At 32.9% G+C, this 13,263-nt stretch overlaps 1 protein-coding gene across 9 annotated transcripts in view; it reads left to right on the top strand.

Moving 5' to 3' along the window:
- The window catches only part of LOC130891822 (zinc finger protein 208-like), a 176,430-nt gene that overhangs the window by 89,942 nt on the left and 73,225 nt on the right, over positions 1-13,263 (top strand). For all 9 annotated transcript variants that reach the window (XM_057796843.1, XM_057796837.1, XM_057796841.1 and 6 more), the window contains one exon: positions 3,717-4,627. In XM_057796843.1, coding sequence (XP_057652826.1) covers positions 3,737-4,627 — 891 coding nt within the window. In that variant the 5' untranslated portion in view covers positions 3,717-3,736. The remainder of the gene's footprint in view (positions 1-3,716; positions 4,628-13,263) is intronic.

The following is a 13,263-nucleotide window of genomic DNA, read 5'->3' as shown; positions in this document are numbered from 1 at the left end:
CAAGGGTCTGAAAAGAGAGAACCGGCTCCAAAGAAGGCAAAGACCGTTCCATCTGCAGATAAGGGCATGACGTGGGATTTTTAGGTTGCACGTGGGATAATTCTCATTGACTATCTTGAAGAAGGATAAAACTATCAAGTGTCGAGTATTATGTGAACTTTTTGCAACGTTTGAGCGAAGATATCGAGCAAAATGGCCGCATTGGGTTAATAAGAAAGTGTTGTTTCATCAGCTTACACATCCGTTATTGTAATGGCCAAAATTACTGAAATAAAGTTTGAATTGCTACCTCATACACTCTGTTCGCCAGATTTAGCCTCTTTGGATTATTTTTTGTTCTCAGACTTGAAAAAATGACTCGTTGGTCAAAGATTTTTTAGGAGCTCGACGATTCTTATTATGAAAATGGTATCGAACTTATTGAACATCGCTGGGAAAGGTGTATAAATATAAATTGAGTTTAATAATAATATATACATTTTTTTTCCATAATTTTGTGTGTTCTTTGTTGGGCCAAGTAATACAGAGTAATTTTCTTACTAATTTCGATTCAAGAAGAGCCATATGTGTTTAAATACCCTATATCAGGAAATATACTGTGTGTTGCATTATACTTGTAAAAAAACGGTTGTTTGTTTTTTCACACAAGCATATGAAAATCGTCATATTTTCGCTACCTGAAATATTTGTTAATAACTTTTTATTTCATCATACCATTTCTCAATAGCTTGTTTAACTCTCTATACACAGTTATATGCAGTTATACTGGCAAATATTGGAGAGCTTTAAGTTTTTTTGTACGTAAATAATTGTTTCTAAGTCTCCTTTTTTCCGCAGATTGTTATTTTTCATATTAATAAAACTATCTATCCTGATACATCGTTATGTGTCAGTGAAATGTACCTATTTTCCACAAACTAATTATTAATATTAAAAATATTTTATATTGACTAATATCTAAAACATACCGAAAGCATTAACTACGGATCTTTACTCGAGTGGCTCATCATCATATTGAGCAATATTCTAAAATATCTTATCATTGTTTTTAACATTTTCTTTCGAGTGACCAAGAAACGTGTTTTGATGAAAATTTTTGTAAGACGATTCATTTGTTATATTTTCAGGAAATGATCAATACATCAAATATTTTTTACATTCTTTTCTTCTGTATATGTTAGATATTTATATTGAACGCACTATTTACTACTATCAAAACACCAAAATTCACTGTTACACTGTCCGACGCGCGTTTCAATAACCAAGCTATGGTCTTCAGAGACTGGAGGTAAACAGTGTAATTGTGATTATTGGTTTAGTGGTATTCTTTTTTAATTTTGCTTAGTTGTTTAATTGTAAGTAAATCCGCAATTTTGGGGATATTTTTTGTAAAAATACGAGGATGTATTGATATCTAGTTAGCCTAGACCAGTTCCATGCATAAACAAAATATTGCGTTACCATAGAAACGAACAATAACTTATTAGAAGTGTCAGTGTAAAGTTTGACGTCAAAAAAGTAAACCAGAGTTACGCAATAAATTAAAAGAAATTGTGAAAACCGAAAAATTGGAGTATCGAGCCATCATCAAGTACCTGTATTTAAAAGGGTTATGAGGTCTTAAGCAGATTTACGATTTACCCTTGGTTATCAATGTCCTTCGTATACGACCGTGAAAAATTGGACTGCAAGCTTCAAAAGAGGTAAATTTTCCATTGAAGATGATGATCGATCGGGAAGGCCAGTTTCTGTGTCATTCCCCGAAAATATCGATGCAGCTCATGACATGATTTTATCAGACCGTCGAATTGGGCTAAAACGGATATTTGAAGCACTGAATCATTTAGTTCACGTCAATTTGGACAAGAGAAAAATTGCTGCAAAATGGATCCCCAAATGTTTGAATGTTGACCAAAAGCGTGCAAGGGTAGAAGCATCGCGTTCGATCTGTGCTCAATTTGAAAACGATGTAGACTTCTTAAACCGAATTGTTACTATGGATGAGACTTGGGTACATTTCTAAAATCCAGAAACAAAGCAACAATCGATGGAATGGCGACACTCTGGTTCTCCAAGACCTAAGAAGTTAGGTGTCCAAAAATCTACTGGAAAAGTTCTTGCTTCAGTTTTTTGGGATTGCCGTGGAGTAATTATGATTGACTATTTGGATAAGGGTAGAACAATAACTTGTGATTACTATTCGACATTATTGATCACTCCACGGGAAAAAAAAGGAGGGGAAAAGACGCGGAAAGCTATTTTTTTGCAGAATAAAGCCCCTGCACACAAATTTCATGTTGCGATGCAAAAAATTCGTGATTTAGGGTTTGAATTACTAAAACACCTCCTTTATTCACCAGATTTGGCTCCGTCCGACTATCATCTCTTTCTTCAATTGAAAAAACTTTCAAAGGTCGTAAATTTTCTTCCAACGAGGAGGTAATAAAAGTTGTGGAGGTCTGGTTTGCAGAGCAAGAAGAAACATTTTTTTAAAGGTCTAGAGACGTTACAACGTTTATTCGTTGTAATAAATGTATCCAATTAAGAGGAGAATATGTTGAGTAATAAAATATTTTGACATTGAAATTTTGTTTAGTTTTATAGCAGGCTAAGAATTTTTCAATATATTCCCGTACATATTTTTGATTGATATTTTTACATGTAACACTTAAGATTAAGAATTTTCATTTTGAACGTGCTCAATTTTCCAAATGATGAGCTTTCTTGCTTGATTCGTGCGGCTGCTACACTCCTAAGTGTTGTTGAGAGGTCCTGCAGTAAAAGTTCGTCAGCTATTGGTGCTTTTCAATCCTATACCAAACAGTTATTTCTTTTTTTTTTCTGTTAACAAAAGTTGCAAATTACTAAACAAATATATTTCAATATAAAAAGTTTTTCTTGCGCATCCTTCATATTCTTCCTCGCAATACTAATTTCACAATTAGATATTTTTGAGGACAAGAAATGTTGTATGGAGGATTGTACGTTGTATAATTTTCAATTATAATAGGTGTATAAGTGAAGCACAAGAAACCAAAAATTTATTCATGAACAACAAGAATTATGAGTCAATTTTGACACTTCTTACATTCTTTTCTTTACTTTGCTTCGTTGTTTGTTCGTAATTGAATCCGCAATCTCCCGCCACTGTTTCATTTTGAATTTTGAAGTATTGCAATACCATAAATCTTTTTTAAACTCAAAACATTTACTCAAAATGGAAGTATTTTTAGTGTTTTATTGTGATTTTAAAAGTTCACTCTTGTCAGAATAAATTATTAAAATAATCACTGCACAAACACGTAGTTTTGGAGCTTTATATTGAGTTTACGACATTTAACACTTAAATACGAGGTTATCTTGAGAGCTCCGATCTCCCCAAAATAGGCGTTTACGTATGTGATAACATCCTCGTCTCTCCTGTGAGTAAAACTCCAAGGAAACTTGATACAGTCGTTAATTAATTATAAAGGTTAAAACTTTTATGTGGATTTAATTTATTTAATTGACTTATTGAAAGAAAAAAATCGTTCAAATTTAATTTTTATTTGAGTTTATAATGCATAGAAAATGTTTCTATTTCCTTATCTTTTTATCTTTTTGAGTTGGTGAAAATTATTGATAAAAATGCTCTAATTTTTTCTTTGATGAAATATATGTAGAATATTTGACATTGAAGAATTATTTCTTTTATTATAAAACGTTATTTGTTGCAGCTCGCCGTGGTACAATTAGTATGTCAGTGCCTTCGATGGTACATCGATCAGGGGGTTCGCTGATAGTGCGCAGCATAGTAAGCGGAGACGCTCTCTACAATCGTGACGACGTAGAAAACATCCTCGACGACGGAGACGACGTCGAAGCCGACGACTCAACACCGGGAAATCACGAAGATTCCCCCGACGCCGGCGGCGAACATCTCAACAAAGAATTGCCTGATTGTAAAGTGAAAAGAAACTATTTGTGCGTCGGCTGTGACTTTTTCACTCAAAATCCGCGCGTATATCTCTATCATTTACGCGACGTTCATAATGAAAAAGTAAAAATTTACGAGTGCCCGAATTGTTTGTACGCCTCTAAGCATTTCCAGAAATTGCTACGTCACACGAAGATGGTGCACGATGATGCCCCCTCTAAAAAAATCTCCAGCGAAGGACCCGCGGAAGAGGAGCCGCATGCGGCTGTGTTTAAGTGTTCGGTGTGCACGTTTACCGGAAAAACTCCCGCGATGCTCGCCAAACACGAGCGTGAAGAACATATCAAAACGAAATTTTTCCGTTGCTCGAAATGCACTTATGTAACCCACATCAAAGCGCGTTACACGAAACACGTCAAGTACCATTCCATGCCGATGATTAAGTGCGAGATGTGCGATTTCAGAACGCCGTACAAATGGAACCTGGACAGGCATTGCAAGAACCACAACGGACACGGTGCCTTCAAGTGTTCGGCGTGCAATTTTACAGCCGATATCAAACAGAGTTTGACAGTGCACGAGATGAATCACCACGTGCCGCCCGTGGGTCAAGCGGCGGGCTTAGGAGTTGGGAGACGGCGCAATAAAGTCGGTGCCAGCGATACTACCCTCGCCGAAGAAATCGGACAAGAACGACAAGCGCAAACTCAGGTGAGTCCATAATTTAATCATTTTCGACGCGACGTTGTACGCTTGAAATATTTTTTTATAAATTGCAATAATAAGTATAAATATATATTTTTATAACGAGATTCTATTTTTAACAAACAGAGAATTTCATAAACAACTTTTGACAGAAGATTTTTGCGTCGTAGTCAACTTCTTAAAACATTTGTCGCGTGACAAACTGAAAACTAACGTCATCTCCTAAATAAAGTTTTCTTCGCGTGTTTTGTATCAGTTCTAAGGACTGGTCTATTTATATAATTCGTAATAGAATAAGTGAGGTTAGAAATTTATAATCCTCTTATATATATATATATATATATATATATATATATATATATATATATATATATATATATATATATATATATATATTGAACTAACCGCGGTACATGAACTGATATTATTTTTGGAAAAATACTTGAAAACAATGAGCGAATAAAAATATTATTTTAAAGAAGCTAACCGTCGTTTCCAATTTTCTGTTTATTAAATTTTTGGCATGTATTTAGTTTCTTGGCAGCTTTTCTTAAACGTTTCATTTGCGGTGACTGGAACAAGAATCTAAAGCTTGAAAAATAATAAAAGCATTATTCTACTCGTAAATCGAAAATCTTAAATCGAAATTGAAGAGAGTCATAACTAAGGAAACCCAAATATGTAAAGCGCATATTCCACATATTATATGAATTTTTTCAAATATTCACTTATATTTTTACTAATTAACATATTGTTCGTAATTGAACAAATTTTGAAAGATGTAAAGCTCTGGCAGGCGTTTCAAAACTTAACGGTTTTATAAATCTCTTATTCCGAAGCAATTCCTTTTATTGTAGTTCTTAAGAAACTAATATTAAAGCAATATCAAACAGAGAGAGAAATGCTTTATTGTCAAAAAATTGTTACAATTTGTAGACAAAAGCTTTTGAAAACTAAAAAACAAACAAAAAAATAAATAAATAAAGATTTCGATATACAGAATAAAACCACAATGAGTAATAGTAATAGTAATAGGTAATAATTAGTAAATAAGTCCGAAATTAAATATTATTATTAGAATAGAAGTCGTTTACAGAGTAGAAGGCACTTTCCAGTAAATATTGCGGAATGTGAGAAAATATGATATCGATTTGATTTCAATTGGCAAGTGATTGTGCATTTTTTTACATTATAAAATATTGAGCCGTCAACTAATTCTGAACGTGGAGTAGGAAGGTAAAGATCGTGCTCCGCGTTCCTAAGTGGATAGCCATGCAACGACCTTAAGCAAACGGATTCAAAAATGAATAAGGAAGGAAAAGTCAGAATTTTTAATCTTTTAAAGAAGTCCCTTTCATGTAGTACGAGTAAATATCTAACAGCTCTCTTTTGTAGTTTAAATATTCGCTCAAATTGAGTCACACCACACGTATCCCAGAAGGGAAGGGCATATCGGAGATGCGACTCAATAAGTGCATAAGAAACTGTTAAGTTCAGTTCTTTGGAAACTGATCTCAACGCAAAGCAGGAGGAACTTAATTTTTTAGATGAGGAGACAATATGTAACTCCCATTTCAAGGAATTGTCCACAACAAGCGCTAATTCTTAGTAAAATGTCTTAAAGTTAGTTTTGCGTCAGTACTGATTAAGCTATAAGAAGAAAACTTTTCCTTATATTGCTAAATTAAGTAAGATAACATCTGGGGACGTGTCACAACCCACATTAACGCAATGTTTCCAACCAATGTTCAAAAATCTAAACGTACAAGACATATTAAACCGAGACCCATGTGGACATCAAGTATTTCATTGTTTCAATGCTGCGTAATAAAAACTTCAATGTACCAGTTGAATCAACACTACCGTAAAAATACCTTACTTCCTTATAGTCGGAGGTAATTGAGAAAATACTTAGTATATAAAAATTCAGTACAGGACAAACGTTGCGTCGGTATTCTACAGATTTCTTCGAGCTGGCGGTTGAACATTAACTTCGCAACTGCTATCTAGCGGCTAACTTTCGAGATACATTTACGTCGTTGTTCCTTCGACAATAATATGTGTTTACAAGTAATTTTCTACAATAAAGTTAAATTCTAAAAATAATACATTTGTGTCCTTGTTTCGCCGGAACGGCGATTGTATTAACGAAACCATTAATTATACTTAGCGACGATATTTTTCCAAAATCTTAACTCATTGCTTTTAAAGTGTTGAAATAAAAAATTCACTGACAGTGGCCACATTTGCACGAGAGACTTTCAACATTTTCTCTTCCTGCACCTGTTCCTGAAGGTCATTTTGTCAGATGCAGCACCGTACATGAAAAGAACTGAGAAAAATTTTGAAATCTTACACCCCAACTTCAAACATGTTACATGTCTTGTCCATACTTTAAATACTGTTGTTGAAGAATGTAATTTAATTGCAGATAAGAAAAATATTTTAAAGCCCCTATAAGTGTTCAGTTCTATGAAACAAAATTATCGAAAACTCCGCTTCCAAAACGGGGCATTTGTTTTTTATTGCCAGAATTCTTGTCAAATGAAAGATTTCAGATTTGTCTGACGAATCTATCCAAATTCCTTACTCATTCGTACACCGACAACTTTCGTTTATAGAAACCAATTAAAGCTTTGTTTCTAGATCAATTAATTGATGTATGAGAATTTTGTTGCATATTTATAACATTTTTGTTCATGTTTTGACTGAATGACTTGCATGTTTTGGTTACAACATTAAAAATATATGGTGTCCCCTGACCAAGGTCGATTTTTGAAACCAAAAAATAATCTCATTGGAAAAGGTAGAAAAGATAACCAAAATGGAAGGAAAAATAATTTACGGTCGAGCTGAGGGCGGTAAGTCGAAGTGGGCGAGCTTTTAAGGCCGAAAAAATGCTTTATCTTGCAAAACTACAAGCCCCGTGGAAAAAGTTGTAGGCAATAAAAAGGGGCGGCGCATAATTGGGCCGAACTGCTAGGATACTAGGGGAGAGAATAATAATAATAAAGTCTATTAATCGGGCAGTATACTTAAACCAAAATTATCTGTAATTTATTAGACTAAAATTAAACGTCCTATCCATTTGAACTGTTTCCAGCAAAGATAGAAAACTCCATAGCACCAAATTTTAGTGGACACAAAAAACGATGATCACCTTTTGTTTTTTCAATAAAAGAGTGAAATAGCGGCCAGATATCAAATGTTGAGAAATAATTGAAGAAAAACAGCTCAAGTAAATTAACATAAAGTGTGGTTAGCTTTAAACAAAATGGGGAGGTTGTCTGTTTAGACTTTTAAATTGTATCGGATTTTTTGAGTTTTCGCGAGTTTTTCTGATAGAAGCGTTCATAAATTATCTATCTAATCATATCGAAATGTTGATATAGGAAAAAACTGGGGTTACGTGATTTGTGACTAAAGCCAATGTTTCATGGGATTGCGGTAATTATCATATTTAATTGCCGCAAGGGTCCAATTATATGTTTATTATTAATTTGAAACTACCTGCTCCTCTTGGCCCAACTGTACGAAACATAAAAGAAGATCTACAACTTTTCGATTCACACCAAACATTCACTCTTTTGAAATACTACCTTCTTGCTTCAATTTCGTAAACCTATATAGGACTTTGCTTTACGATGAGCCTAGTATAAGCACAGATTTGGGCTAAGTATGTACAACTCTGACCATAGCTTGGAAGCCGTTATTGGCCCAGTCTTGGCGGGACTCTGGGATGATAACAATGCCCCTCGCGTGGTTTGCAAGCTTGAACCAGGCCTGGTTGCTTATAAAAATAGATTTTTTTTATATTGTTAATAAAATATAGTTTTATGACAAATTGCCAAGGCCGGGTTTTTCAGCATTGGCCCAAGCAAGCTCCGTCGTTCAAGTCTGGGGGCTTCTACATAGGAAGGGGATTGTATCGATAATTTTGGGAGACGAAACACCACTTTTGGTAGAAGTACTTTCATCAGAAAAAATTATTATGACAATTTCTGTCCTCTAAAATTAGCTTCCCTAAAGACAAGCCTTGCTACATTATCTTCTTATGATAAATAAATTTTAACTTTTACCTATCTTTGTAATTTCTGAGTGATATTTTGAAATTTGCATCACCGAAACATCTAAAGCTCTTGCATCAGTTTCATAATGAAATTTTATATCTTATAATGAATAATTCTCTGTTGTAATAAATTTCTTGATTAAATGCCAATTAGTACATTTGCTAATTGCGCACTTTGGATACATTTACCTGAAAAAATCAATGACCTTGTTTATCGATTTTTTGACAATTAAATAAAAGTTTCTTGTAATGTTAACATTATATTTAAAAACAGAAAAGTTTAATGAAGATCATTTCAACAGATTAATATTATCATGATAGTCTTCATTATAAACATTAGTCTTTGATTTGTGAGATAATGGGAAAATTTTAGTTGACCGATGACTTAAAAGTTTGGCATAACTATTAGTTGTATTTGACACAATATGAAAGGCACTTTACTATAGAGAAAAAGAAGTTTTTTGATAATTTCCAAATACTTAATTGATCAATACTAAAATGATGTTAAAAATTAATCTTTAACGAAATATGGTTGGACTGTAAAAAACAAAAGTTTTATTCGATACTTTTTTATCTTTAACAAGAGCTGTTCCACTTATCCGGAGACATATTAAAGACACACAAGAGTCAAACTATTTTTCTAAATCATTCGATTTGTACGGAAAATTTAATAGAAATAAGTTAGATAGTAACCCGTCTACGCCCTTGGCGAAAAATTCATTCTTAACCCGAAATATCTTGAGTGATCGCCCACGTAATGACGAAAGCGAAAGAATCTCGCAAAATAGGTGGGTATATAAATATATCTCTTGGATAACTTTTACCTATTGAGAAATGTATAGTATTCCATTTCGTGCTGTTACCGTTTCAGTTCAAAATATATTTTGCTTAAAATCTGGGTTCGGATAGCCGATAAATGTTTGTTGTTTATATATCTACTTTTAAAAATGTTAGTATTAACATAGACATCTTCAATCAGTTAAACTTTTAGTATTGAGGTTAAATACTTTCAGTTTATAGATAATAATTGTTATTTCTAGCTAGTAATTGTACATAATTATACAAGTGAGAAAAATTGTATATTTCTCCCGAGCATACATTGTACTTTGGGGTTTCAGTATTTAATAATTGTATTATATAGGCGGAATTGTAATATTTCAAGTCATTAGTTGTTACTTTGTAGTAGTAAATTTATCACATTCCCCTGTAACGACTATAGCTGAAGCTGCCCGATATCAAAATCAAAAGTGCCCTCCTAAGATGTTTTCAACCGTATATTTATAGCAATTTTTCAATGATTATTAAGTACTATAACGTTATAGTTCTTGCAATATCAATTGCAAATTATAAAAACTAGATAAAAACCCTTGCCGACAATTTTGTTTGATCTATCATAGGTGTGGATACCTCATTTTATAAATACTTTTAAAATTATTTATATCTAATGCGAGAAAGTAAGTATTCATTAAAAGGCAATCGAATCATTATAAATTGGACGGCATTATACGCCCCATTATTTAAGTAGATGCTCATAATTGTAGTCCTACTTGGAATTTGGAAAAAAAATAATTGTTATACCTCGTTAACTTGCTACAACTGAATATTAAATTATAAAACATAAATAGCCAAGTAAAATGTACCTACCTGTAAGGTAGTTTAGTTTAAACAGGGTACAAGACTGAGCCCTTTTTGTACCCCATTCGTCTTTTTCTGGCAAACGAAATATCAAAGCAAAAGCCACGAAGGAAAATCATTTTCTTGCAAATAAAACAAAAGAAAAAAACATTTCAATACCAAAGTATCTTTATAAATAATTTGTTAGAATCGTCTGAAGTAGAGTCATCATTTGATTGAATTATGAAGGGTTCAGAAGAGGGTGATACCACATACTCATCTTCTCTTTTGATAACATGGTCAACACAGTTTTTCCAAAGCTCATGGCGGTCTGCTGCTTTCGAAGAAATTGTGTATATACTTCTTCGGTCAATAGAAATGCATTTATGCTTACGATTCGATGTGTTCATTGGTAAATAATGGAGATGATGAGTCCACGTGGACTCACGATTTGTAGAATTTTATACGTCGAGTAAACATTATTTTTCATTTCTTAATTTTGTATAAGTGTCGTGCGTATTTATGAAATATTGATTGTTCCTCGCATAACTGTCTTCTGCAATTTATATTGGATGAACTATACTTCCACGCCAGGAAACTCATTCTCAGCAAGTGGTATTCGGACTCAGTTGAAGTATTCAAATAACTCAGATGGGGTGAACAATCAATATTAAATTGGACGCCACCACCTTTTTAACGAACTACGTTAAAAATTAATAAAAAAGTTGGAAAAACTGGAAACTGGAAAGAGCACAACGAATAAAAAGCAGTTATAAATTGAAAACGAATCATATATATTTCATATATCATATATTATATATTATATATTAAAGATAAGACTGGGATTATTTATCTATGGAAATTCTGGATAACCCTCAACTGGATTCCCAGATGTTCGAGTTGTATTTTTTGTTACTTGTGATGGTTTAAACTCCAACCTGCCGCAAAACTACGATAAAAAGATAAAACGAGGAAGGAAACGGGAATATAGATGGAAATTACTGATGAAGGAACGAGTAGAAAGAAAAGATTTGAATAAAAAATTCTTTAACATATACAAAAACTGAATTTATATGGAAACTATCATATAAAATTTGCTTAAAACAAAGTTATAACCGGACGTTTTGTGAGCGCGATAAATAAAGCAAAGAAAAACTTAATAGCGAATTAAAAGAAAAATATCACTACAAATTTACTAAAATTTACTTTCTTCTAAACTTGAGATGGGTAGAGGAAGATTTCGAATAAATTCCGAGGTTTTATAGAATTTCTCGAATATTTAAAATGTAACAATGCTCCAGTACAAAAACACGGATTTTTTTAACTGTAGGAGTTTTTGGAACTAAATTGAAAATAAAAACATTTTATTTTATATAATCTTCTGTTTATCTACATACTGTTAAATTATTCCAATTTCCTATAAATTTTATGATACATTTTTGACAATTCTAGAAATTTTCCTGTTCTATTAAATTAAAGTTCAGACCCAATAGGTGGGGCTATAGCCCCATTAGCCCTCTTCATAGATCCGTCACTGCTTTTATATATTATTTGTCTTAATTTTGTCAAATAATATCATTATCTGTGAATACCTGGTATAAATTCGTAGATTTTTGATTTTATTTTTGCATTAATTATCCACCGTTAAAAAAAGAATAAAAAACAAACTACCAACTTTCGTGTTCTAAATTTTAAAACATCTCTGTTTTTCCTTAACATTTGATCTTGTTTTTGGAGCAATGCCTAATTTACAAATACTGGCCTTCCCACGTACCTACAGACTTCAATTTATTTTTCTAAAACGCTTCCTCTAAACAATGAACCTAAGAAAAATTGTCTGCTGTCGGGTATCTATTTCGCTAATTTAAGAATAGCACGACGCCTTTGGGTTCTTTAATATATTGTACAGTTCAAAATTTTATTATAGTTACATTTAGATTTTAGTTTATAAACTTAAGTTCAATAACACATCCACCTCTCGTAAGAACTAGGACGAAAACAATTTTTCATTATGCACGATTATTTTCAGTAGTAATAACTATCGCTATAAGCAATAGGCTTGAAAAAGTTGTTATAAAATTTTTGAGCATCAAGTTCGAGGGTTTTTAGAAAATTTTTTGCTAATTATAGGAAAAATACGGAGCAAAAACAATTTATTTGAAGACGCAATTAACAAAAGAACAATTAGATCCAGACGTGTTAGTTTCTATAACTGTTGTTAATTTGATTATGATGCTCTTCGTCATTATTCAAGTAGGATTTTATTGATGTGCCCCGAAATTTTTATAAGCTCTTGCTTTTGTACACCACTTTTGTCCAATCGGCTAACCGCTGTCGCTCTTTTGGAGTGGTTAGAATTTTTTTTCTTAGTATACAAGCCAATCGTTCGGCAGACGAATTTGTCCAATTTTAAATCCAACTAGTCCAGACCCGTGCTGCTCCGCAGCAGTGACTATGTGGATAATTATAGCTTCGTCATAAAATCAATCAATACTTATGTTATCAAGGTATACAAAAAGTATCGGGGCACGGTCAAAAAATCAACCATCATTTCTACATTGTTCATAATACAATAGACTATGTAATTTCACAATACTTCCTTCCAAACAACATTGGCTGTGCGTCGACCCTTTGATTTAATCTCTACCTTGACATTTTTGAACGATTTCCCACGTGATAGGGCTACATACAACTCTGTAGCTATATTAGAACCTGAGATATAGATCTTTGAATGTAGAAAAATTGCCAAAACCTACAAAAATCCATAACTCCACATTGAATGTCCGCGCCTAGCTCCTCTCCAACTCAACCGATTCAAGTGTTCAAAAACTCAAAAGAAAGAAGGTGTTTCAGCGAGTGTTATTAAACCAAAAAGAACTCTGTAGCTATATTAGGACCTGAGATATAGATCTTTGAATGTAGAAAAATTGCCAAAAACCTACAAAAATCCATAACTCCA

This window comes from Diorhabda carinulata, chromosome 3, assembly GCF_026250575.1.
Source record: "Diorhabda carinulata isolate Delta chromosome 3, icDioCari1.1, whole genome shotgun sequence".
Classification (NCBI taxonomy): domain Eukaryota; kingdom Metazoa; phylum Arthropoda; class Insecta; order Coleoptera; family Chrysomelidae; genus Diorhabda; species Diorhabda carinulata.
This window is presented reverse-complemented; position numbering and strand designations above follow the sequence as displayed.